The sequence below is a fragment of the Oppia nitens genome, unplaced genomic scaffold (genome assembly GCF_028296485.1).
Source record: "Oppia nitens isolate AA-2021 unplaced genomic scaffold, nextdenovo-longstitch-racon4-pilon3 scaffold32_pilon_pilon_pilon, whole genome shotgun sequence".
NCBI lineage: Eukaryota > Metazoa > Arthropoda > Arachnida > Sarcoptiformes > Oppiidae > Oppia > Oppia nitens.
In genome coordinates, this window is record NW_026533213.1 from 467,159 (window position 1) to 492,455 (window position 25,297).

The 25,297-nt window shown below is 22.0% G+C and overlaps 6 protein-coding genes across 7 annotated transcripts; all 6 read left to right on the forward strand.

Annotated features, from left to right (window-relative positions):
- The first annotated feature begins 4,736 nt into the window (after positions 1–4,736).
- LOC128956767 (protein PRRC1-like) lies at positions 4,737–6,223 on the forward strand. 2 transcript variants are annotated; one of them, XM_054302482.1, is made up of 4 exons: positions 4,737–4,951; positions 5,061–5,414; positions 5,495–5,768; positions 5,848–6,223. In XM_054302482.1, the coding sequence occupies exons 1-4, from the start codon at positions 4,855–4,857 to the stop codon at positions 6,146–6,148; spliced, it is 1,026 nt and encodes a 341-aa protein (XP_054158457.1). In that variant the 5' UTR covers positions 4,737–4,854; the 3' UTR covers positions 6,149–6,223. The 2 variants fall into 2 exon arrangements, with proteins under 2 accessions (XP_054158457.1, XP_054158458.1); XM_054302483.1 differs by having other exon boundaries at positions 5,061–5,411.
- A 1,340-nt stretch (positions 6,224–7,563) lies between these two features.
- On the forward strand, positions 7,564–8,720 carry LOC128956773 (cysteine dioxygenase type 1-like). Its single transcript, XM_054302489.1, has 4 exons — positions 7,564–7,767; positions 7,870–7,987; positions 8,221–8,374; positions 8,455–8,720. The coding sequence occupies exons 1-4, from the start codon at positions 7,586–7,588 to the stop codon at positions 8,667–8,669; spliced, it is 669 nt and encodes a 222-aa protein (XP_054158464.1). The 5' UTR covers positions 7,564–7,585; the 3' UTR covers positions 8,670–8,720.
- An 844-nt stretch (positions 8,721–9,564) lies between these two features.
- Positions 9,565–13,564, forward strand: LOC128956694 (protein PRRC1-like). The gene is made up of 5 exons (XM_054302409.1): positions 9,565–9,573; positions 11,200–11,404; positions 11,488–11,761; positions 11,827–11,918; positions 13,545–13,564. Exons 1-5 carry the CDS (start codon positions 9,565–9,567, stop codon positions 13,562–13,564), a joined length of 600 nt encoding a protein of 199 aa, XP_054158384.1.
- Positions 13,565–17,549: 3,985 nt separating this feature from the next.
- Positions 17,550–18,472, forward strand: LOC128956781 (uncharacterized). The gene is made up of 3 exons (XM_054302497.1): positions 17,550–17,837; positions 17,968–18,066; positions 18,207–18,472. Exons 1-3 carry the CDS (start codon positions 17,637–17,639, stop codon positions 18,339–18,341), a joined length of 435 nt encoding a protein of 144 aa, XP_054158472.1. The 5' UTR covers positions 17,550–17,636; the 3' UTR covers positions 18,342–18,472.
- Positions 18,473–19,496: 1,024 nt separating this feature from the next.
- Positions 19,497–20,198, forward strand: LOC128956695 (uncharacterized). The gene is made up of 3 exons (XM_054302410.1): positions 19,497–19,751; positions 19,890–19,988; positions 20,076–20,198. Exons 1-3 carry the CDS (start codon positions 19,554–19,556, stop codon positions 20,196–20,198), a joined length of 420 nt encoding a protein of 139 aa, XP_054158385.1. The 5' UTR covers positions 19,497–19,553.
- A 2,802-nt stretch (positions 20,199–23,000) lies between these two features.
- Positions 23,001–24,944, forward strand: LOC128956696 (cell cycle control protein 50A-like). Its single transcript, XM_054302411.1, has 4 exons — positions 23,001–23,736; positions 23,940–24,182; positions 24,291–24,456; positions 24,821–24,944. Exons 1-4 carry the CDS (start codon positions 23,001–23,003, stop codon positions 24,942–24,944), a joined length of 1,269 nt encoding a protein of 422 aa, XP_054158386.1.
- Positions 24,945–25,297: the final 353 nt, after the last annotated feature.

Consider the following 25,297-nt stretch of genomic DNA (forward strand, 5'->3'; position numbering starts at 1 on the left):
TTTTAATATATAATTATAATAGAATATTTAATTATTTTATATAAGTTTTAGATAATAATACGTTTAAAGTTAGTTATCAAAAACTTTATTTTAAATATTATAGTTAACTAAAAAAATACAATATAAAATTTATTTTACCAATATAATCAATATTTATATAAAGTTTAACTATAAATTATTTTATTATATATATAATTAGTAGTATTATTATTTTATTAATATTAAAAAAAATACAATTATCTTGAAATTATACAGTTGTTAGTTAGCCAATAATTTATTATAAGCGTGTTATATGAATAATAATATATTTTTAACTTATAGAAAATATATTTTAACAGTCAATCAATAATATATATATATATATATATATATAATTTGTTTTGTTATATATATTTTTATTAAACTAATAGTAAATTTTATATAATTTAATATATAAAATATTTTTGATGTTAGATTATTAATTTATGAATAATTATTGATTACTGTTATAAATTATATTAAATTAAATTACTAAGACTAAAAATTAATTAAAAGTAAGGTTAAAATTATACCTATATATTTTTTATTACTATTATTCATTTGTATATTTTAGATTATATAATAATTAAAAAATATTATTAGTAATTAAAAATATTGTACATAAAACAAATGAAATATTATAGCTTATTGCAATATAGGTAAGTTAAACTATTGTAAATTTAAATAATACGAAAACAAAATTTATTTTATAAATATAATAATAATGATAATAAAAGATTATTATTTTATGATTAGTCACACAAAAATATTTTTTAGTTTTCATTTTTTAAATATTTCTTTTTATTAATTTTAAATATATTTTTATTAAAATGTTTAATTTAAAAAAAAATTAAGATTTATTATATTTGTAATATTTTATAATAATAATAATTATATTACAAAGATATAGTTTTTAGTATCTATAATCCTAACAATTTAACTATAATTAAAAAAATTTATAACTTATAATATATATACTGTATTTAACAAAATATTTATTATTATTATTAATTATTTTCTATAATATAATTGTAAAAATTCTATTATTATTACTAAACTATACCTGTATTATAAATGATACAATTATTAGTTGACAAATTGATTACAATAAGCTATCATATTTTGTTTATGATATTTATAATCAATACATATATCTTTTTCCCGATTGGATTTAAATTCAATCAATGCATAGTATAATTCCGTATATTCACTGTCTGTACATTTATCAGTATTTATCTAAATTTTTTTTTGTAGAAAAAAACAATATATTAAAAAACAAATATTAAAAATAAAACATTTATATATATATATATATAAACTTAATTAAATATTAATTTAATTTATTTTGTTATTGTTGTTTTTGTTGTAGCATTTAAAAACATTTAAAATACCTTATTTATAATTTAGTATTTATTTATTTAAATTTTATAATAAAAAATTAGATATACTATATTTAAAATTACATAATTAAAAAAACTTACATTAAAATATCGTTCAATGCATCCATAGGCCAACCAATTTTGACAACAATATTGTTTTGATTCAAATGTCCAAATTGTTGACGTTTTGTTTAGACAATTGTTTAGGTTATCCGTATTTTTTCTAATACAACTACTTTTAACAACCATTTCACGCATCAAATGGCTATACTGTTGTATACCGCATACCAGTGCCAACATAATGGACAATAAGGTTAGAATAATTAATATTAGTTTCATTATTAATATTTCAAAAATAATATTATTATTTTTTCACTATTTAAAAATTTATTTCAAATAACTAATATTTTTTTTAATGAAAATTAGTTAATTTAATTTTTTGTGAAAAATTATTTATTCTGTTATTTATAGTTAAACTCTTTTATAATATAGTTTATTAATTATAATTATTATTTTCTAATTTTATTTTTTTAGATAACAGTTAATTTATTATTTTATTTTTTAATAAACTAAATTATTTGTTTTTTGCATATCTGTTTACTGGGGAATATATAGATAATTATAAACCTTGAGTTTTATATACACATATATTAAAAATATACTGTATAAACACAGTATAATATAATTTAATAAAAAGTACTTTTATTTATATATAATATTTTATTTGTTGAAAAATAAATTACAAAATAAAAAAGTTTGAAAGAAATTATTTATACAACTATAGTGTAAATATTATTTTATAAAATAATTATCTAAAAAAATACTTTATAAAAATAATATTATCTTTTAATAATAAATAAATAAATAAAAATTAAAATCTAAATCTATTAGACATAATAGTTGTCTAACATTTTAGTTGTATTTATTTGACAATCATTTTTAATGACCATAACTAACAAAAATAATAATATAATTATTTTTATAATAATTATTATAAAAATAAAATAAATATAATTTTATAGCAATTAACATTTTATAAAGTATTAATTTAATTTTCAATAAATTGTTATTATAAAAATCTTAATTATTAAAAAAATTATTTTAATTAATAATGAGTAATTAATTAATTATTATTACTAAAAAATAATTATTTATATATTATTTACTAAACATATGGTATATTAAGTTTTTTTAAAATGAAGATTTTAATTAGTTAATTAAAATTAAAATAATTTTTACTTATATTTTACTACTATAAATCAATTTTGACTAAAATAATAAAGGTAAAACTTTAGTTTTAGTTTATAAATTTACTAAATAATTTCAACAACAACAACAAACTTAAAAGTTCAAAAATTTATAAATATGGTATAGATTATTATTTTTTTATTAAAAAATGGGATCAAAATTAGTAAAATTCAAAGACATTGAAACTGTTTTTCCTGATCTACGGGATCGGGTGACTGCGGAATCAAACCAACTGACCGAACACATGGCTAATCTACTAATACAACAACAATCTAATAATGATAATAATAACAATAATAATAATACTACTAATAATTATTATAGTAAAGCTAAATCATTATTAGAAATTATGCCAACTGACCCTGATAATGATATTGATGATAATAATGCTAGTACTGATGATGATGATGACTTTATTGATTGTATTGATGGAAGTAATGATGGTGATAATAATGATAATAATAATAATACCAATGATATAGATGTTAAAATGTTAGACATAAGCCATGGTAATCATAAAGCAATAATTAAAAATATTAATAATGAAAATAATGAAAATAATGAAAATAATGAAAATAATGAAAATAATGAAAATAATGAAAATAATGAAAATAATGAAAATAATGAAAATAATGAAAATAATGAAAATAATGAAAATAATGAAAATAATGAAAATAATGAAAATAATGAAAAACAAGCAACAATTGATGATATAAATAAAATATTTCAAGATAGTATATTTAAACTAATTAATTGTCAATATAAATTAAATAAACTATTTATTGAAATGGACATCAATGTACTTGAACAGTTTAAACAAATTTTGAAAACTTTACATAACTATTTGGTAATTGTCATGGATTATTGTTATAAAGTATTTCAATGGCTACTATTGAAAGTTAAATCTGGTTGGTTATTGTCGATGAATGTATTAATTAAATTTAAACAATGGATTAGTTTATTGTTTAAATTTTAATAGTTGTCTTAAATATTACTGTAACTATACAATTAAATATCAATAATGTTTATTATTATTATGATTATTATTACTAATTATTTAAGTTATTATATTTATTATTATTAATTAATAAATATTTTCAACTATTTACATATATTTTATGTTAAGTGTTTTTTTAGGCATAATTTTAGTCCATAATTGTAAAATAATTATTAACATCGTAAATTATAATAATTTAAATGTAGATTCGGAAATATTTTCATTGAACTCACGAAAGTAGTACATATCTGAGTTCTATATGTCTTACTGTCTGTTTGTCTGTCTGTCTGATTGTTATATAAATTTTTTTTTAAATTTTGATTTCGATTTTGTATAAAACAAGCTATGAATCAACATTAATATTTTGATTTCTCTTTAGGAACATAGAGAAAATGTTTGTCAAATTTTTATTAATTTTTTAAGTTTAGATTTGTATGAGTCATCAAAAATAAAGTATAAATGATTTGCATTTAAATTTTTATAGTTCAAAAAGTATTATAGTGGAAAAAATTGTGACTAAATTAATTTTTTTAAAATTTTTTTATTTAGTATTTAAAAATGCTATTCCATTGTAAATAATTAATAAATATTGTTAAATTGTTAGCATTTTTTTTGTCTATAAATTTATATATATAATGTTAAGCACTGGTAAGTTATTATTATTGTATTGTTAAAAAAAATTAATACAAAACAATAATAAAGTTTGAAATTTTATAATAATTATTGCTATTATGAAAAAAATAATATAAAGTTTTCATGTATAATAATCAAATGCTATAAAACTGTTATATTCAAAACCAAAACAATTACTAACACAGTATTGCATGTATATGCGCGCAATATTAGTGTATTTAATGTTAGAGGGGCGGAGTATTTTTTTATAAAGTATAGACTAATTTTACATAGTTATTATACACACTATAATTTATATATATATATATATATATATATATATATATTAAGTATAATCTATAATAAATCTATGTGTGCTCGTGTGTGTTGTGCGTCTACTATTGTTTTGGTTTTGTATATAATCAAAACATTTTTTGTATATAAATTTCTACAAACAAACACTACAGTAATATGTGTACGCATGCGTTGTCATGACTACTACACCTGTAAACATATATTAATACATTTTTGATGACAACAACACAAATGTTTTGAATTGTATTACAGATAATAATAATAATTTTTTTTTGTTGATAAACAATGTCTGAGACGAGCAGTTCCGACACTAACGGAGACAATAGTTTTCACTTTATTACCGATAAAGAGGTGATCAATGGATCCAATAATGCAGTCACAGGTATGCATGCAATGTCTTGACGTATACACAACACACAGGTGTCGGTGACACGTCATATGATAGCATGAATTGATTTATTTTTTTGTTGAAAACCTATTGATATCTTCAGGAACCACACCATCGATATCGATGACATCGTCCACCTCTTCCACATACGATCAACAATTGCCGACACCACCCGATATCAGGTCATTAACTGTCAGTTCGCCGATTGTTATATCATCGGCTTCTGAAGTTAAACCACCTGAATCTCAGTCGCCGCCGTCGCCGACCATTAATGTCAATCTCAACGAAACAACATCAGGCAATCAATCGCCGAAATCGCGATCAGAATCAATGGGTTCGGTGTTTATCGATTGGATTGCAAACAACGATTTCATTACCCGAATGGCTACGAAAGCCAAGAATTCAGTGGACACAGTGATCACTACATTAGATCCGGGAATGAAGGAGATTATCTGTAGTAACCATACGTTTAAAATGCAATTCATTTGAATATATTTATTGACTTTTGATTTTTATTTATTTTCTTTGATTTCTTAGATTCTGGCGGTGATATCAATATAATGGTGACATCGGATAAGGAATCAAAGATCATACCGATTCGCGAAGCCTTTCAGAAAGTGTTCGGTAGGGCAACGGTGTCCGGTATGTCCGCACAATCGCTTTCCATTGCCAATCAACCGGTTGGTTACGAAAATGGCCGCAAAGCGGCTAAAGAACGCATTCAATCGTTACGAATGAATACGAGTGCAATACCGCAAAATCAAGTGATTGTGTCCGTCGAAAGTTTCATTGTTGACGTACTGCCAGACAAGTGATGCCATTATTATTATTTTATATATATATAAAAGTATTTTATAATTATCGGTAATTTTTTATATCAAAAAAAACAGATGGTATGAAATGGCTTGTCTAGTATTAGAAGATCCAGTGATGGCCATCAATCTTGAAGTATTTACCCAATTGACACCCATACCCAACGAATGTATAAATCAATTGCGTTTCGAAACACCCATTGACTACGCTTTTCGGTCGTCCGGCTATAGTCTAACGGTTGGCGCAGTTATGTCGCAAAAGTTGAACGTCCAACCGGAGGAATGGCACGAATCGTGGATCGGAATTCCACGGAAAGATATTATACAGCAATCGGTTACAGCTATAGCGCACATCTATAAGAATCGTTTAATCAGATGAAATGACTGAGCTTTTAATTATTTAGATTTATTTATTATTTTGTATTCATATACAGTATATATTTATATATAGATATAATTCATTTTTGGTTTGTTTTTTATCACTAATGTTATAATAATAATAATAATAATAATAATATACACCTCTAGAGACAAAACATTTGAAACTATTTAGTTATCTGTTTGTTTGTTTGTTGGTTGAGAAAAGCATAGGAAAAATTTTGAGAGACAAAAATTATATATATATTTATATTTTATTTTTATGTTAGCACAGGTATGTCGGAGTGGAATAGGGATTGTATTGTATTTAAAAGACCTGTATTTTTGTTTACATAATATTTATTGATAGATTGAATATATGGTATATACATATCGTTAATTAAAATTGATTTACAGTAATATAAGTATTTTTTTTGGCATTTTTTCATTAAAATGCTTAGTTTTCTAATAATTTTGTTGTAAATGTTTTTTTTAAAAAATTTAAATACTATAAAATAACTTTATTTTATTTTTTTTTTAAGTATTAAGTAATTAAAATGAGACAATTATTTTTTATTATAAATAATATATATATATATTAACAAATTATTATACACATTGTTATAAAATATTAACATTTTTAATATAATATAATACTGTAATATAAATATTAAAAAAATAAGAAAAATATTTTTAATAATTTTCTCAACTTTGAATATTATGCATTAGTTTTTAACAATATTTTTTTTTAATTAGCAATTAATTTATTAATTTTATCAATTTCTTAAAGCTATTTCGTCCATAAGATTAGTTTCAGTTTTTTTTGCCATAGATTGTATAATATATAGTATATATTATATATATATATAATGATATTTAAAATTTAATCATTATTTTTTTATTACTAAAAATCAATAAAGTGATTGTTATATATATATATACAGTAATTGCTGTTTTTAATTAAATTATCACTTAATTATCAATAATTTATTTTGATTGTATTGATTAGTTTATTTTAATGTTTATAAATCAATTAATTTATATGAAATTATAGATTATATATCAATTAATATCGTCCTATTAAAAATTTTAAAATAGGATTTAACTGATTTTTTGATAAATTTTGATAATACTGTTTATTCAATTTACTTTCAAACAACAACAACACATTCAAATGATATTCAATAGTAGAGAATATTTTGCAATTTTTTGTTGTTTGTTTGATATCATATGTTTTGATATCATCTGTTATTTTAGAGAATATATATATAATATGATGTTTTATTAGACATACGTGTCATAGTCTTGCTATAAAAGTGTGCCACATATTTGTTAATATTTTATTTACACATTATATAATTTATAAATTTTTATATATTATTTTTCAATTAGTAAAATATATTTTTTGAGTTATAATTAAATCAATTTATATTATTGATATATAATATAATATAATATAATGAATGATAATAATAATTCAAAACAGTTACCATCAATTAAAACATTAGATGATCTAATATATCAATTAAGGCAAGCATTTGCCAGCAATGATATAGATGTAGATTACGTACAAAATCTGATGCTTTCGTATGAAAGTAATTCAAATGATTGGTCAAAATATGCACACTTTGATGACTATACGTATGTATATATTGTTTCATAAGTTAATTAAATTATTGTTATTTTATTTTTATATAAAACTACAAAATATTTTGAAAAATATTATATAAATTTTATATATAGATATACTAGAAATTTGGTGGATAAAGGAAACGGAAAATATAATTTAATACTAGTTTGTTGGACACGTGCGGCCAAATCGCGTATACACGACCACTCAGATTCACATTGCTTTATGAAAGTATGAATTTTTATTTAAATTTTTTTTTATTAAGTATTTGTAACAATCATTACAATCAAAATACAGTATAACTGTATTTACACCATAATTTTGTGTTGCTTAATTTTTTTAAAAAATTATTTGTATTCAAAAAATATATATTATTTATAGCAAATATATACAGTAATAATTAGTGATGGATTAAAATTAATATTTATTTTTTTTATTAAATTTTTTTTTAAATTTTTAATTAGGTGTTGGCCGGAGATCTGCATGAAGTACGCTATGAATGGCCCGACAATAGTACTAATAATAATAATAATAAGTCTAATGATGACAACTGTACCGAAAAGTTGAAAATATTGAACGAAAATGAAATGCCATTGAATAGTGTTACTTATATTAATGGTTATTATTAACAATTTTATTCAATTAAACCACACTTTAATTAACTTTTATTTTATTTGATTATTAAAAAAAATCTATAGATTCAATGGGTATACATCATGTGGAAAATCCGGGTCCGACGGGACCGGTATCACTGCATCTCTATATACCGCCGCACGATATGTGCCAAGTGTTTGACAAAACTACTGGTAGTAGTAATAACGCAAAACTAACATTTTATAGTCAGTACGGCTCGCGGACACCGTTTACACTGTCGTCGTCATCGACTCCCAAGACATTGCTAACAAACCTATGATATCTACACACAAATAGTTAATAATAATAAATATTTAAAATTATCTTATTTTTTCTATTTTAATATAGATATAATTAGATAAGTTAATTATATATAATTTTTTTTATATATATATATATACTGTATATATATGTTTGTTTATTTAATATTATTGAGATAATAAATATTTAAACATTAATTAATTATTATTATTATAAAATTATAATTATATAAAATAATAGATTACAAAAATTGTAAAAATATAATTACAAATAGAGTTTATTAAGTATTAATCTTAAACAATGCAAATCAGTAATTTTTTAATATCTAAATTAATATAAAGTAAATATTGTCTCATGATACTTATTTTATAGTAAAATAATTAATCAAATTAATAAAATTATTCTCATAAAATTAATTTATAGAATCTTACATTTATTTAAATAAATATAATATTTACAATATAAAATGGTATTATTTAAAAAAAATCATTAAATCAATTGTTTTTATTTTATTTTAAAGATTTGTAGTAAAAATTTTTGGAACAGGAATTCTTCGTCTATTATTAATATTATTATTATTATTATTATTATTATTATTATTCAATCTAATTCTTGTAAATAGATTAGGTTGACTATTATGATTACTTGTATTATGATGATGATGGTGGTGGTGGTGGTGGTGGTGGTGATGATGATGATGTTTATCATTATTAATAGCATTATCAGTTGTATTATCAGTTGCATCATTAGTTGAATTATCATTATCATTATTTTTATGTATAAATTTTTTATAAATTATAGTAGTTAATTTGGTGATATTTATTAAAGAAAATCCAAATAATAAACTAAATAGACTACCAGATAATATTAAATATTCTAAAAACGAGAATCGATAATATATTTCATAAACATATATGGGTTCTGTAGGTAATGTAACGTAAAGTTCATACGAATTGTTTGTTTCAACATCGTTAGTTTTTAAATCTTTATTATTATTAAATTGATAATAATTTTCGATACAATCCATAATATTAGAACATTGTTTGTCAATACAAAATGATGTAATACTATTGTCTTCATTTTCAGCAAATAATGTGTTATTATTTATAAATTTATTATTAAAACTATTATTATACATAAAAAACAGCCAAATTAGGTGGATATCTGTTGTGTTTATTAAAATAATTTGTTTGCAAACAATTCCAAACACATTTATTATGTGTCATTGTTTCCGAATTTTGGTTACAGTTTTTATTATTAAGTTTATGTAATACTTGTTGTTTTCTATAATTAATAATAGAAGTGTCACCTCGAGTTAAATTTAATCTAATTATATTATTTGATTGAAAAAAATCAAATAATAATTTGTTTCGTTCATGTAATCGGACAAAAATAATTTAATTTTTAATAATTGTTTTATCCACAAATTCTATTAATATAAAAAAATTATATTTGCTATTGTAGTTAGAATTGTATTTATTAATATTTTCATTAAATAACTGGGAAAATATTGTAATATAAAAATAACGATCATCAAATAATAATCTAAAGTCACTTATATTTTCACAGTAATTTGAATTGATATAATAAATTTTATAACATAATAAAATGTCATCAATGTTCAAATTAAACAACAAATATTGTTCATTGATTGTTAGTTTATTGAATAATGTATGATTAAATTTATTTGAATTACTAACAATAAAATAATCGTAGATTGTTTTATTTAATAAATTTGATTTATCGAGGGCAATTGTTATACCCGGTAATTTGTATTGCTTAATTGGTTCAATATTAGTTGAAGTGCCAATTTCATACGTAAAATATAGTATTGTTAGATCAAACAAATAATAACAAAATGTACATGCTAATAGAAAGATTATAGTGTAATTAACTATCTTAAGATAATTCATGATTGAATTAAATTTTTAGTTTAAACAAAACTTATAAAATGTATGTAAAATTCACTTATTTAATAATATTATATAAAATATATATTAAATCTATAACAATTTTATTTGCATATTTCAAACTGATATGTAATATTTCATTTGCTTTATATAATCCAAAAATAAACTATTATATCTATATTAATAATACTTTTATTTAAATATTTAATAATAATATAATAATTAAGATTATTATTGAATTTTGTTTTGTACATATTAAATTATTTTCATTAATTTTTTTAGACCTTTATATTATAAAAATATATTATATAATCTATATATATTTATACTAGTATATTACAATTATCTATTTTTAATAATTTTATTTGTTATATGAATGTTAATATATTTCATACTTTTATAAAATAGTTAAATAGTTTTTTCTAATCGCTTTTTTAATGTATACCCTATTATACTATTGTGTTATAATATCTAATAATTAACATTGAATTCTATTAGTATATTATAAATCAATAATTAAATCTTTAATAATATCAACGACTTTATGGTACGGCTGTCTGTGTGTTGTAGTTATTGTTGTATTTTACAAATACAAATAGCGTGAATCCGTAAACTTTGTCCACTTGTTTAAATTATCAGTCAGTGCTGCCGTCGCCGACCATTAATGTCAATCTCAACGAAACAACAGGCAATCAGTCGCCAAAATCGCGATCAGAATCAATGGGTTCGGTGTTTATCGATTGGATTGCAAACAACGATTTCATTACCCGAATGGCTACGAAAGCCAAGAATTCAGTGGACACAGTGATCACTACATTAGATCCGGGAATGAAGGAGATTATCTGTAGTAACCATACGTTTAAAATGCAATTCATTTGAATATATTTATTGACTTTTGATTTTTATTTATTTTCTTTGATTTCTTAGATTCTGGCGGTGATATCAATATAATGGTGACATCGGATAAGGAATCAAAGATCATACCGATTCGCGAAGCCTTTCAGAAAGTGTTCGGTAGGGCAACGGTGTCCGGTATGTCCGCACAATCGCTTTCCATTGCCAATCAACCGGTCGGTTACGAAAATGGCCGCAAAGCGGCTAAAGAACGCATTCAATCGTTACGAATGAATACGAGTGCAATACCGCAGAATCAAGTGATTGTGTCCGTCGAAAGTTTCATTGTTGACGTACTGCCAGACAAGTGATACCATTATTATTATTTTATATATAAAAGTATTTTATAATTATCGGTAATTTTTATATCAGATGGTATGAAATGGCTTGTCTAGTATTAGAAGATCCAGTGATGGCCATCAATCTTGAAGTATTCACCCAATTGACACCCATACCCAACGAATGTATAAATATATATATAAATAGTTTGTAATTAATTTTTATATAATATAGTAAACAAATTAATACTTTATAAATCTTTTTATTTTATAACTATTATTTAGTTATATTTATTTATACTTTTTTTTATTATTGTGTTTGATATATATCTTTTGATTATGAATAAAAATAATTTAATTTATGAGTAAAATTATAATTTAATCAGAAATTAAAATCATTTAAATTTAGAAAATTTTTAAATTAAAAAAACAAATTCAAATTATTAAAATTAATTAATAAATTAATAAATATTTTGATTATTAAACAATTAATTAAATAAAAAAAGTAAATGTTTGTATTATTATTATTTTATATAAGTAAAAATTATTTAAATGATAATCGACGCCATTTTAAAAAATATTCATTAATTGCCAATTTTTCATTATAATGATCTGTTAAATTTATAAAAAATATAATTATATAAAAAACTTTTTATTTATAAACTAAATTATTAAATTAATTAATTAGATTTGTATTTAAAAAAAACTAATTTATTTATACCTTTATTTTTTACATTTTTCTATTAAATAATTTTAGATTTTCATCATTTATTAGTTTTTTGGGTTTACACAAAATCATGTTAAATAATATATTAATTATTATTAATAATATAAATAATAATACACTTAATTCATAGAATTTAGTCATTATCATTATTTTTTATAATAAATTTAACAATTTTACTTAATTTATTAAAATATATTTTTTCTAATAAAGTATTTTCTAGAAAATGTTAATCAATACATTAGAAAAATGATATTTTAATAAATATTTTATTAATTACGTTTTGAAAATTTTAATTAACATTATTAATTTTGAGGTATGATTAGGTAGAGGTTTTTTATAAGTTTATTTTCAATTAAAACCAGTTGAGAATGCTAGAGAGCATTATCAGAAAAATATCTTTGACGGCATAAAATTTTTTTGTTAGTCATGTGCAGGGTTTTAAAAATGGCAGGCATAAACAATAGATGCCAATTTTGCCAAATGCCTGCCCTGTCTCTGCCATGCCCTGGGCATCTATTTTCAGGTGGTGACACCTATTATTTTAATTTTATATTATTAATTAATTTATAAAACATTGTTTTTATAATATATTTTCTTGTATTTTTGTTTTGTATACCTTTAATTAAAAGGTAATATCATTGGAAATAAGTAAATTAATTGTAAATTAAATTAACACGTTAAAACACTAAATTACATTATTTTTATAAATACAGTTGCTTTTTAGCTATTTAAATTGGCAGGCAAATAAAACAGATGCCCAAAATGCCAGGCATTTATGGTATCTATTTGGGCATTGCCAGGACAGGCTTTTATTTCCTTAAAACCCTGGTCATGTTAGGTATCAAATTATACTCACAACAAACAAAATAAACTCAACTATCGTAATGTGTGGTATCAAATGATTCAGTATGACAAAATAATCTCAACTAATGTTGAATTTATTAAGTTATACTGTATTATTTGATTTTAATTTAATTTTTATGTCGAATTAGGAGTTCGTATGGAAATGCTTACTAGCATTCTCAACTGGCTTTTATTCCATATCTATTTAAATGTATTTATTTTTTTAAATGTTTCAATCATAGATGGCATTCACAAGTGTTGAATACATTGTTTTCATATCAATTTAGCGGTAAAATTTGAAAATCTCAATTAAATTTAAGTTTTTTTTAATCAGATAATAATCATTTTAAAAAATTATTACTTTGATAAGTAAGCAAAAAAAATTTGAATGTTATGTTTTATTAAAAATAGTCATTTTTTAAAAGTTTAAATTTTAAATCAAATATTTTTGTTGTTATTTACTAAAAGAAAAAACTTTTAGAAATATTATTATTAATTATTAACATTAATTGTGGCAAACATTTAATAAAAAACAGTTTCGGAGTTTAATAATAATAATTGAATGAATGAATAGTTTTTTTTAAAATTTTTTTTTATAATTTTTAGTATATGTTTCACTACATATGTTGCCAATTGAATAATAAATTGAATGATTTTTTTGTTGTTGCAAAATGATATCAAAAAAATATATTAATGAAAAGTTTTTTAAGTTAAAATAAAAACTTTATTTATTTATTTATATAAAATGTTATCATTTTTTTATTAAAAAAAAAGTTTTCAACAAACATTGATTAATAATTAATGAAATTAAAAAAACAAACATACAATTTATTTGTTAGTTTAGTTTATTTGTATTATTTTCGGCTAACATTTCATCGGTTGGCCGCCTGGACTGTCCTCATCAAACCGATAGACTCTGTCCAACCATTTTGTATTGTCATCACCACTGGTGGTTGTGGTGGTGGTGGTGGTGGTCATCAGCCACTTGTTTCTGTCATCAGTGCAATCAATACTGACTTTCCATAGAAATATACGGTTTGACTGGTGTGCGGCCAAATAGGATCGCATCGACCGTTCCTCCAGGTATTGCCATTGAACAACTGTATTATCCTGAGGCAGGGGAAACACCAGTAGATTAGTTGGTCGACCCAAATAGTTGAGTGCATCGTCGGCAAACCCTGAACTGTTTAGCCATTTGTTAGCCAATGTTATATTAAACGGTTTGTTATTATTATCCACACCACTGGCTGCTGACTGTCCAAACACCAGTACATTGTGATCAATGTGTTTGATATCCGTATAGGATATGTCCAACTTTTCCAGTGCGGTTAGTCCGCGAAATGCTTGGCCTTGGATTTGACGCAATTGACTGCCGGCCAGTGATAAAGTTTTCAGTGACCGTTGAAGACCGTTGAATGCATTTTCCGGTATGACTTCCAGATTGACATTTTGTAGGGCCAGTGATTCGCATGAAACAAATCGATTAATTATGTTCAACAGTGCCGGTCGATTGCGATTTTCTTGCCCTACCTGTCCATCGTTTCGTTGATCTAGGTTTGGACACTCGCGCAACTGTAGCCGTCGGGTATACCGATCGGTACCACGGAATGCATCGAAATCAATATGTTTGAGCTGACCGGCACCGGTAATCCGGATCCATTTGAATGTCAGGTCGGATAAAAAATTTGCGGGTAATTCAATGGATTTGATATTCAATAGATACAGTTCCCGATAGTGTTTGCGTCTATCTAATTGTCTAATTATATACAATATATATATATTGGGATCACATTTTATCAGGATTTAGTGTCTAGCTATCTAACTATATATGATATATATCATACTTATCTGTATTATCATTAATTTGATCAGGATCATCATTATTATTATTATTACTATTACTACTACTACTACTTAATTTTTGTTTATTATTATCTGGAGTTTCATAGTCGCTATTGTTTTTATGATTATCCAAATAGTCATTTAGTTTTTTAAATACCCTGGTTAAATCATCAACTTGTTGATCACATTTTAATTGACCATGTTGACATTTACATGGTTCAACAATTTGCTGATCTAATGGACACTGAGCCCAACAATGTATTTGAATTGTTTTATAATTTAGTAGTAGTAGTAGTAATAGCAAAGTTTTAATTGAATCTATTGAAAATAAAAATAAATTAATTAAAATAAAATAACTAATTATTTATATTACAATTTTATAAATTAAGTAATTAAAGCAGTAATTTAAATTAATTTTCTTAGTAATTTACTTACAAGTTTTGAATAATTTTTTATACATTTTTATAATCAATTATGATATTTGTTTAAAAAATTAATTTATTATTTTAATTTTTATTAAGGTTTAATAATGATTTTTTGATTTGTTATTTTTTTTAACAATTTTAATTTGATAATAATTTTTTAATAATATTTAGTTAAAAATACAGTATTATTATTATTATTATTTCTAATAGTATAAAGATATTTAATTAATTAAACGTGTTTTTATAAATATATTTAATACTATGCATATGTTGTAAAAGTAAATAAATAACTTTTTGTATTGTTTTATTTAAAATTTTATCAATAATTACAAAAAATGAATAATATTGATAGCAAAAAAAATGGTTTCTATTATTTGTATTGTAAAATAGTTAAAATAGTTATAATTTATAAATTATAATCTATGTATGTTGTAAGTAAAATATTATAATTTATTTTTATAAATATTTAAATAAATTTTTTTTGTTGAAAATAATTATAATGAAAATATAAAATAAGATTTTTAAAAGTTTTATTAATGTTGTAATTATTTTATATTTGTTAATTTAAATTGATATCTAATAAATCCTAGCTATAAAATTTATGTCCATATATTAAACTTTATAAATCTATTCAAAAAAATATAGATAGCTTATTTGTGACAATATTTTAATAATTTTAAAAAATTAAAACTACAAATTAGTTATAATTTTGAATAATATTTTGTATTATGTTTATTTTTAAAAAAAAAATTATTACACAAAATTAAGTTATATTTTAGTTTTCAAAAAAATAAATTATTAGTTAACAATAATTATATTATTGACAACTAAAATTATAAATAGCATTTCAATAAATAAAATGAATTTAATTATTAATATAATTATTTAAATTATTAAGAAATTGTAGTAAAAACTAATTTAAAATGAATTTATTTTAAATAAAAATATCAAATCTATTATACAATAGTAAAAAAATAATATTATTTCTATTTAATAACAACAAAATTATTAGGAAAATTCCCTTTAAAAAATATTATGTAAATTTACAGCAAATAATTCAATACACAAAAAAAACTAACAAATCATTTATTTAACCAAATAGGATATACAGTGCTATTTATTATACAATAATATTTTTTATATATATAACTTGAAGGTCACCAAACATAGACTTATTATTTATATTATAGAGTTTGTACTGTAGTACAGGTAATAGCATATGATTATATAAATTTATTTATTAATACATATATTTTTATTGTGTGTGTGTCTATAACTTGAGTGATACACTGATTATTATAATTTTATTTTATTGCTAATGATTTTCATTAGAATTATGAAAATTTTTTGATATTTTTTAAAGAAAGCAAAATAAGAAACACTATTTAAAAAACATAATATATTAATAGTTTATTATTATTATTATTATTATTATTATTATTCATATATAATGTCCTAATGAGTATCAAACCGAGAAAATAAGTACATCAGTACTATATAGTAATAATAATAATAATACTATCTCTCTCTCTCTCTCTCTCTCTCTCTCTCTCTCTCACTGTCTATCAGTCTATCTATTTATCTATCATTTCATTTTCATCCTGTTTTTATTTTTTTTAAAAATCAAATCAATAATACTGTCTATGATATCACTTAAATGTTTTTTTTGACAGATAATTATAATGTACTTTAAGCTAATATTGTAATATTAATACTGGTAAAATATAGAAATAAAATAATAATAATAATAATACCCGTAAATGAATAATATAGTATAAAAAAAATTAACATTAAATGTACTTTTTTAAGAAATAATAATAATAATAATAATAATAAAACTTTAAAAATATTAATGACAAATGTACTTAACAATTGGTCATTTTATGCATATATAAAAATATATTATATATATTTTTGAGTACATAATAATTAATTGAAATTGATATAAATAGCTGATATTTTTCTGAATCACTTGATAGGTATCAAAAAAAGATATTACATTAAAAAATTGTTTTAAAAAATAATTAATTTTTGTTGTTATTATTTGTTTCATATTTTCATATTATAATGTTTACTAATAAACAACAAGTATTGTTGGCCGCACTGGTAGTTGTGATCAGTGTTGGACTGTCCACTGCCGCTGGTTTAGCCGATCTACTCAATCGACCGGATATTAAGCGCGGTTTGACTCATATATGCGGACCTAACCTAACAAAACAACAGCATCAGGCTGTCGATCAATGCGATCGGACAGTCATACCGGCAAATGTATGCCATATTTTGTTTGTCTATTTTTGCTGAACATATATAACTGTTATGTTTGTCATTAATGTAGCTATTAATTAATTACTATATAATTATAATAAGTTTTTTTTTGTATATATTTGCTTATCAATAGATCCGTAACGGCTTTACATCCTGTGTCCGGTCATCATTGGGTGTGAAAAAGTTTACAAAACCGATGCTATGCTATCGGGTACAGCCGGGCGGCGAAAAGGTAAGTCCTACTACTACTACTACAACTACTACTACACATATACACCCGATTTTTTAAAAAGCATAACTTATTGTTGAAAAATAAAACTCAATTTATTTTATTTATTAATTATTTATTTACTTTGTAATCAAATTAATCAGATGAGTCCGTGTTTGAAGAAAAAACGTGAGGATAATCGTCGCCGATTGCCTCCCGGTGTCAACCTTCAGGAACTACAGAAACAGATTTTCGATGAATACCAAACATGTTTGAAACGTGCGATCGGACAACAATAAAAATCAGGGAACGGGATGTCAAAAAAAAATGTCTGTATGTGTGAGCTTTTTTGCAAAAAAATACATTTGGGAATGCCTTATGAAAAAAAACTTCCGGATCATTATTAATAATAATTATAATCCTACTTATCTATACTTAACAAAAAATTTTTTTTTTTATATATTGTTTTTGTTTCAAAAAAATACATTATTTTATTTTTTGTTGCCATAAAATTTTTTTATATAAACTGTTGTTATCTATATTATCTTAACTTTGCTTTGATTTGTGATTTAATACTAATAAAATAAAAATAATTGCTAAAAAAACATTTATTGATATTATTTGTATTTTATTTTAAATAATTTACTAATTTAATTCACTAGTATTCATAAGTTTAATTTACTAGTAATTTACTAATTTTATTTTTATAGTATTGATATGAGTTTATTGATAAGTATTAAAATTTTATTTGTTTATAAGATTATTATAGTTTGGATTAAGGTTTATAAACATTTCAATAAATATAAAGTTATTGTTTTTTTTATATCCCTAAATATAATACAGTATATACTGTTTATACATGATTATACATTTATACAGTATATACATGATATTTATGGATTATAATTTTATAGACTAATTAATCCAAACATAACTAAAATGCCTAACCCTAATTAATAAATAATTCAAGGCTATTAAAAAATATTATGCTAACTGTGCTATACCTACTACTAGTGCTATATATTATACAGTATATTGTTAAGATATAAATATACACACAAACACAAAAATTGTATTTAATTAATCTATTAATATTGAAAACAATAGGATGTAAACTTTTCTATATATATAATGTAATGTAAATTGAAAATCAAAACTAAATAAATAAATTAGTTTATGATTTTTGTTTTTTTTATAACACTTTCAAACTGTGAAAGTGTTTTTTCGACAAAAATAAAATAATAATAATAAAACATTAAAAACCCTTATAATTAAAAAAAAGTAGATAATTGTGTCATTGATTTTGTGTTGTATTTCAGTAATGAGACATTGATTTATAATATATATAATAAAAAAAAATTAATCAAATATTTTATTTGTGATATATTTTTTATTTATTGTTGTTGTAGTGTTTTAAACACACACACACACACACAATATCTGTTAATAATATTATTTTCATAAACTTTTTTTTTGATAATACAAACACAACTATTATTATTATTACGACAATGTTTACCAAATTTATTGCTTTACTGTTGACAATAGTAGTGGTATACTGTCTGATGGATACCTGTGCTGCCGATGAACTGGAAAGACAGACAATGGATACACTGGAAAGTGCCAGCAAAGTCATATGTGTGACCAGCGGTCTGGATCCGGACAGGGCTAGTATTGTACGCCAGTGCGAGGCTAGCGTACCGTCATTGGTAAGTTAATCATATTTTTTTTTGTGTGGGGCGGGGGCGGGGAGAGAAAGTTTTCATGGTAAATTTTTGTTAACAATATGTTTTTGTTGTATTTCCAACTACCCTACCCAACCCCCCTCCCATCAACTCAACTTACAGTACAAAAATACGTACAGCACGTGTGTTAGGCAAACCCTGAACATCCGACAAATGACACTACCGTTTATTTGCTACCGTTATATGGAAGGTGGTCAAAAGGTACAGTATCTAACCTTATATTATTAATTAATTAATTAATTAATTAAAAAATGCAATCATTATAATTATATTTTTATTACCCCCCAGGTCAAAGATTGTCTGGATAATAGGAGGCGTATAGCAGCCAATTTGGGCCTAAATGTTAACTCAATGAGAGTCCGGATACTCAACAATTATGCCGCCTGTGTTAGACCGTTGCTTATGATGTAAATTATAATTATTATATATTTTTTTGAAAACAATATTATTATTATTATTTTATGATTTAATTAGTTTAACAATTTTTTTTAAAAGAGATTATTTAGAGTTTACAATTTTGTTGTAAATATTTTTTTTCTTTTTTTAACTTTTATATACATAATTGTATTGTGAAATCAATTTCCAATTTAAAAAAAATTAATAAAAAATTTATAATTAATTAATTTTTAGCTTACAAGTTTTTTTTAAAATAACTAATTATAGTGTACAAATGTACTAATAATACTAATAATAATGTTATAATTTAAAAAAAAAATGTTTTTATTACCTCAATCATTAATTATTATTGTACTTTAATTAATTAATAATAATACAAATTTATTTTTAAGTTAATGTGTACTATTGTACAATTGAAATTGACAAACAAAATAAATTTAAAAAAAAAATAATTAATTATTATAATTAACTAGTTTAACCAACCAACAAGGCTAATAACAAAAAAATATATATATATAAACTAAACACAATAGATCTAGTATACTACTGTATATACAGTATATAAGGGTATATAAAAATTTATTTATAACTTATTAAATTTTATGATAAAGTTTATTTTTTGTATTTATAAGTAATATCACTAAATTATTTATAATATTTTCTAAATTAAAAAATAAACTTATTTTTTTAGTTGTTTTTTATTGTGTTTATATCTTGATTGTTTTAACAACAACAACAATAATGCTTAAAAAATTATATATTATACGAAATGTAATAGTTGTTTTAGTTGCACTGGTAGTTTTTGATACTGGTAGTGTCCATTGCGAAACCTTAAACGATGATACAATGGATATACTCAAACAAGTGGCCGATAGTATGTGCGCTGACCTACCCGCTGACAAACTGGCCATTTCTAGCGAGTGTACCAGCGGGTTGTCATCAATGGTATTTGCAATCATGAAATGTTTATTTTTTAATTATAATATATATAATTAATTTTCAATTAAAAAAAATAATAATAATTATAGTTTGATATTTAATTAAAAACATTGATATTATTTTTTAAATATATATAAATTATACTAATGTTAAGATTTATATAATAAATAATTTATTATTATTGTGTATATCTTTAGTTATTATTGATTTTTTTGTCGATAATTTAAAAATCTAATAAATTAATTCATAATTTATATATAACAACAACAACAACAACAACAACAAGTTTGTAATGACATTCAATACATGTTTGAGTCAAACAATGGAAATCCAGTCAATGGACAAACCGTTTCCATGCTATTGGCGTATGGGTGCACACGATAAGGTATAGTCTAATTATATTTTTATACATCCATTTCCATACAYACACACACACACACACACACTATGAAAAATATTTTATAAAATTGTCGAAAAATTTAATTTAATTTTTGTTGTTGTTGTTGAAAAAATACATGTACTCTCCCAGTTAAGGGCCTGTATGGATAAGCGCAGTGAGATGGCCAAGAAAATGGGTATCGATACCGAAGCTATGAGAGCTAAGATCCTGAATAAATATACGGTATATTATTAATATATATTATATATATATATATATAATTATATTTATATCATGTTATTATAGATTTTGTATTATATATTTTTTGTATATTATCTATATTTATTTTTATTTAAAAGTGTTAATTATTTTTATTTTATTTATTTTTTTACTGTATTATATCTAGACATGCATTAAACCAGCTTTATGAATATTGGATTATAGTTAAAATTGTTTAAAAAAATATTGATTTAAAATTTATATATATATATTTAAATATCAATAAATAAATATATTTATATATATATTAAATGAATTTATTGAAATAATTATTTTTTTTAATGTATTTTATATAATAAAATTTATACTTTCTTTTATATTTATTATTGAATTAAAAAAATTAATATTAGTTAATAATCTATGAATAAATAATTTTAAATGTATAATTAATATTACATTTTATTATGTTAGTAGATTACAATTTTTATATTAGTATAATTTAAATATATTTTACTAAGTTAATTATAAATATTATTTTAAAAATTTAAACAACTGTAAATTTAAATTTTAAATAAATATTTATTATAAAAATTAAAGTTATAAAATAAATTTAGAAATCAGTTAATAATGTTGTTATTCTATATATAATATAATAATACTAATTATTTTACTTTTTTAATATATTAGTTTAAAATTACTAAAACAACATAATATTTTTGATATTTTTATTATAATAATAATAATAATTTAGAAAAAAAACAATAATTAAAGATATATCTACTTTATTTAATATAAGAAAAAAATATTAATAAATTAATACTAAATTAACTTAACAGTTGCGTAGTTTATAAAAATATTATTAAATATTAATAAGTATTATTGATTTCTTTTTTATTATTATTATTAACAATGATACTGATACTGATAATAATAAATAATTAATTAGAAAATTATTAATTATTTAGTAATCAAAAAAAATAAATATTTTATTAAAGTTTATTGTCAAATAAAATAATATCAATAATATTATAGTCATAATAATAATACTGAAATCATTGATGACTAGACACATAATTAAAATACTGAAAAACAATAAAACATAAATTGTGTTATTATTATTATTATTATTATATTATACAAGTTTTAATCAGTGAAAGTAATATCTATTATAAGTTTATTATAAATATATATACTGTATATATATATAACCAAAAAAAAATTAAATGATAACAAGTTATGAAAATAATAACTATTCATTGCTAACAATAATAACAACTACAATGAAAACTGAATATGAATTGAAAAAATCACTTTCACTACGAATACGTATGAAATGGTGGTTCAGGCGTCAGTTTCGGCTATTCAAACAACAGCATCTGTCCGCTTGGCTACCAGTGCTAACCAAATACACTGTTTTACCAACTTTTTTCCTAATCTCTATGTTCATGATTGCAGTCGGTGTGTGCTTACTCTATCTGACCGGTACTGTCCAGGAATGGCGACTAGACTATACCCACTGTTCGCCAGTCAACTCCACCAGTACCTGTGCTGACCAGATCAGCGGCAGTCAGCAGCAGCTACCTGTCCTCCTCCAGCAACAACACCAACAACAGTGTCAGTGCTGGTATCGGTTTGTTTTGCGCGAAAATTTCGTATCAAATGTTTACGTATACTATGAACTGTCCGGCTATTATCAGAGTCTAATGAAATATATATTAAGCAAAAATACGGCACAATTAGCCGGTTCGTTGGCCATACCGGACAAATGTGACGACAGTGGCGGCCAGTATAACATGTTTATGTATGAAAAAGTCAACAACAACAAGGATATGCCGGTTGCACCGTGCGGTACAATTGCCAACAGTTTGTTTAACGATACGTTTAGTTTATGGCGGGTCAGTGGTGATGATAGTGATAATAATAATAATGGTGGACAGTCAGGTCTACAGCCGGTGCCATTGCTATACACTGGTATCAGTTGGCCAACTGATAGGCAAAAATTTCATAATCCGATCGGTATTATTATGATTACTGATACTTAATATTTATTTGAAGTAATAATTATTTAAAAAAATAAAATCAAAAAATATTTACAATTTTTGTTTTCTGTCTATATATTTACTACAATTTATTAATAATATACAGTATTATGATATCTAAGTATTATTTTTGTTTCATGAATACACACTTTTTTTAATAAATTTTTTTTTAAAAAATAGGTATTCCCTTAAAACAGGCCTACGCCAATTTTACTAGTCCACCGTATTGGCGCCGACAGTTATGGGAACTGGATCCCAATAACCAGGACAACAATGGTATGCAAAACGAGGCACTTATAGTATGGTTTCATACGGCAGCCTTTCCCCAGTTTCGTAAACTGTATGCCAGAGTTGATCACAATAGAGAAACGGTATATAAATCGGGACTACCGGCTGGTGACTATGTTATCAAAATTGACTATAGTATGCAAACAACTATTATATATATATATATAGTATTATAGGTATATATATATAGATAGATTAATATTTACTTATTGTTTTTGTTATTATATCTTTTAATAATAATAGACTATCCGGTGACCATGTTTTCCGGCACCAAAAGCATAGTCATTGGCAATACTTCATGGATGGGCAATAAAAACCCGTTCCTGGGTATAGCCTACATAGTAGTCGGTGGTCTAACATTTGTTATAACAATACTATTATTTTGGATTCATATTAGATATGGATATAGGTATTTATTTTTTCAAATATTAATAATTTTTTAAATATTAATAATTTTTTTTAAATATTAATAATTTTTTTAAATATTAATAATTTTTTTAAATATTAATAATTATTTTAAATATTAATAATTTTTTTAAATATTAATAATTTTTTTAAATATTAATAATTTTTTTAAATATTAATAATTTTTTAAACATTAATAATTTTTTATATAATAATAATTAAACAAAATAATTCCATGATTTTAAAACCTAAAAAAATAATGATATAAATATTGTTAGTAAATTATAAAAATACTAATTTTTGTATTTTTCTATATTTCATCTATTTAATATTTACTTAATTTTAATATTATTTATTACACTATTTAGCAAATATGAACGATTAACCATAACCTCCCGTACACCTTATTTTAGTAGCATAAAAGAGCCTAGACAAATTAAATGGCGCAGATATTTTAGCTGGCTTATTGTTTGGCGAAAAGTTAATTTTTAATAATAATAATTGTAATAAATTTTAAACAATTTTCTATAAAAAAAAGTAAACTTGTGTTTTTTAATCTAGTCATTGTACATTGATTAATTATTTTCATATAATTATTAACAGGAAAATTTATCATGCATAAATTTATTTTAATAAGTATATATATATATTGTATATTTTTAAACATTAATAAAATAAATAATACAATAATTATAATAATAATAAAAAAAATAAATAAAAATTTCAATTAAGTATTTGTGTACTAATAAAAATCATAAATCAATCATTAATAAATATATAAATATGTGTTTAATAAAACTATATGCTAAACATTTAATGCAAAAAATATTTTAATAAATATTTAA

Excerpts from the sequence above, each read along its gene's own strand:
- LOC128956694 (XM_054302409.1), top strand. Across the intron at positions 11,405-11,487 it reads GGGAATGAAGGAGATTATCT|ATTCTGGCGGTGATATCAAT; the intron begins GTAGTAACCATA and ends TTGATTTCTTAG. Across the intron at positions 11,919-13,544 it reads GACACCCATACCCAACGAAT|ATGGCATTCACAAGTGTTGA; the intron begins GTATAAATATAT and ends TTTCAATCATAG.
- LOC128956696 (XM_054302411.1), top strand. The coding sequence starts at position 23,001 with ATGAAAACTGAATATGAATTGAAAAAATCACTTTCACTACGAATACGT. Across the intron at positions 24,183-24,290 it reads TGTTATCAAAATTGACTATA|ACTATCCGGTGACCATGTTT; the intron begins GTATGCAAACAA and ends TAATAATAATAG. Across the intron at positions 24,457-24,820 it reads CATATTAGATATGGATATAG|CAAATATGAACGATTAACCA; the intron begins GTATTTATTTTT and ends TACACTATTTAG.
- LOC128956773 (XM_054302489.1), top strand. The coding sequence starts at position 7,586 with ATGAATGATAATAATAATTCAAAACAGTTACCATCAATTAAAACATTA. Across the intron at positions 7,988-8,220 it reads ATTCACATTGCTTTATGAAA|GTGTTGGCCGGAGATCTGCA; the intron begins GTATGAATTTTT and ends ATTTTTAATTAG. Across the intron at positions 8,375-8,454 it reads TAGTGTTACTTATATTAATG|ATTCAATGGGTATACATCAT; the intron begins GTTATTATTAAC and ends AAAAATCTATAG.
- LOC128956767 (XM_054302482.1), top strand. The coding sequence starts at position 4,855 with ATGTCTGAGACGAGCAGTTCCGACACTAACGGAGACAATAGTTTTCAC. Across the intron at positions 5,415-5,494 it reads AATGAAGGAGATTATCTGTA|ATTCTGGCGGTGATATCAAT; the intron begins GTAACCATACGT and ends TTGATTTCTTAG. Across the intron at positions 5,769-5,847 it reads GTTGACGTACTGCCAGACAA|ATGGTATGAAATGGCTTGTC; the intron begins GTGATGCCATTA and ends CAAAAAAAACAG.
- LOC128956695 (XM_054302410.1), top strand. The coding sequence starts at position 19,554 with ATGTTTACCAAATTTATTGCTTTACTGTTGACAATAGTAGTGGTATAC. Across the intron at positions 19,752-19,889 it reads AGGCTAGCGTACCGTCATTG|TACAAAAATACGTACAGCAC; the intron begins GTAAGTTAATCA and ends CTCAACTTACAG. Across the intron at positions 19,989-20,075 it reads ATATGGAAGGTGGTCAAAAG|GTCAAAGATTGTCTGGATAA; the intron begins GTACAGTATCTA and ends ATTACCCCCCAG.
- LOC128956781 (XM_054302497.1), top strand. The coding sequence starts at position 17,637 with ATGTTTACTAATAAACAACAAGTATTGTTGGCCGCACTGGTAGTTGTG. Across the intron at positions 17,838-17,967 it reads GGACAGTCATACCGGCAAAT|ATCCGTAACGGCTTTACATC; the intron begins GTATGCCATATT and ends GCTTATCAATAG. Across the intron at positions 18,067-18,206 it reads TACAGCCGGGCGGCGAAAAG|ATGAGTCCGTGTTTGAAGAA; the intron begins GTAAGTCCTACT and ends CAAATTAATCAG.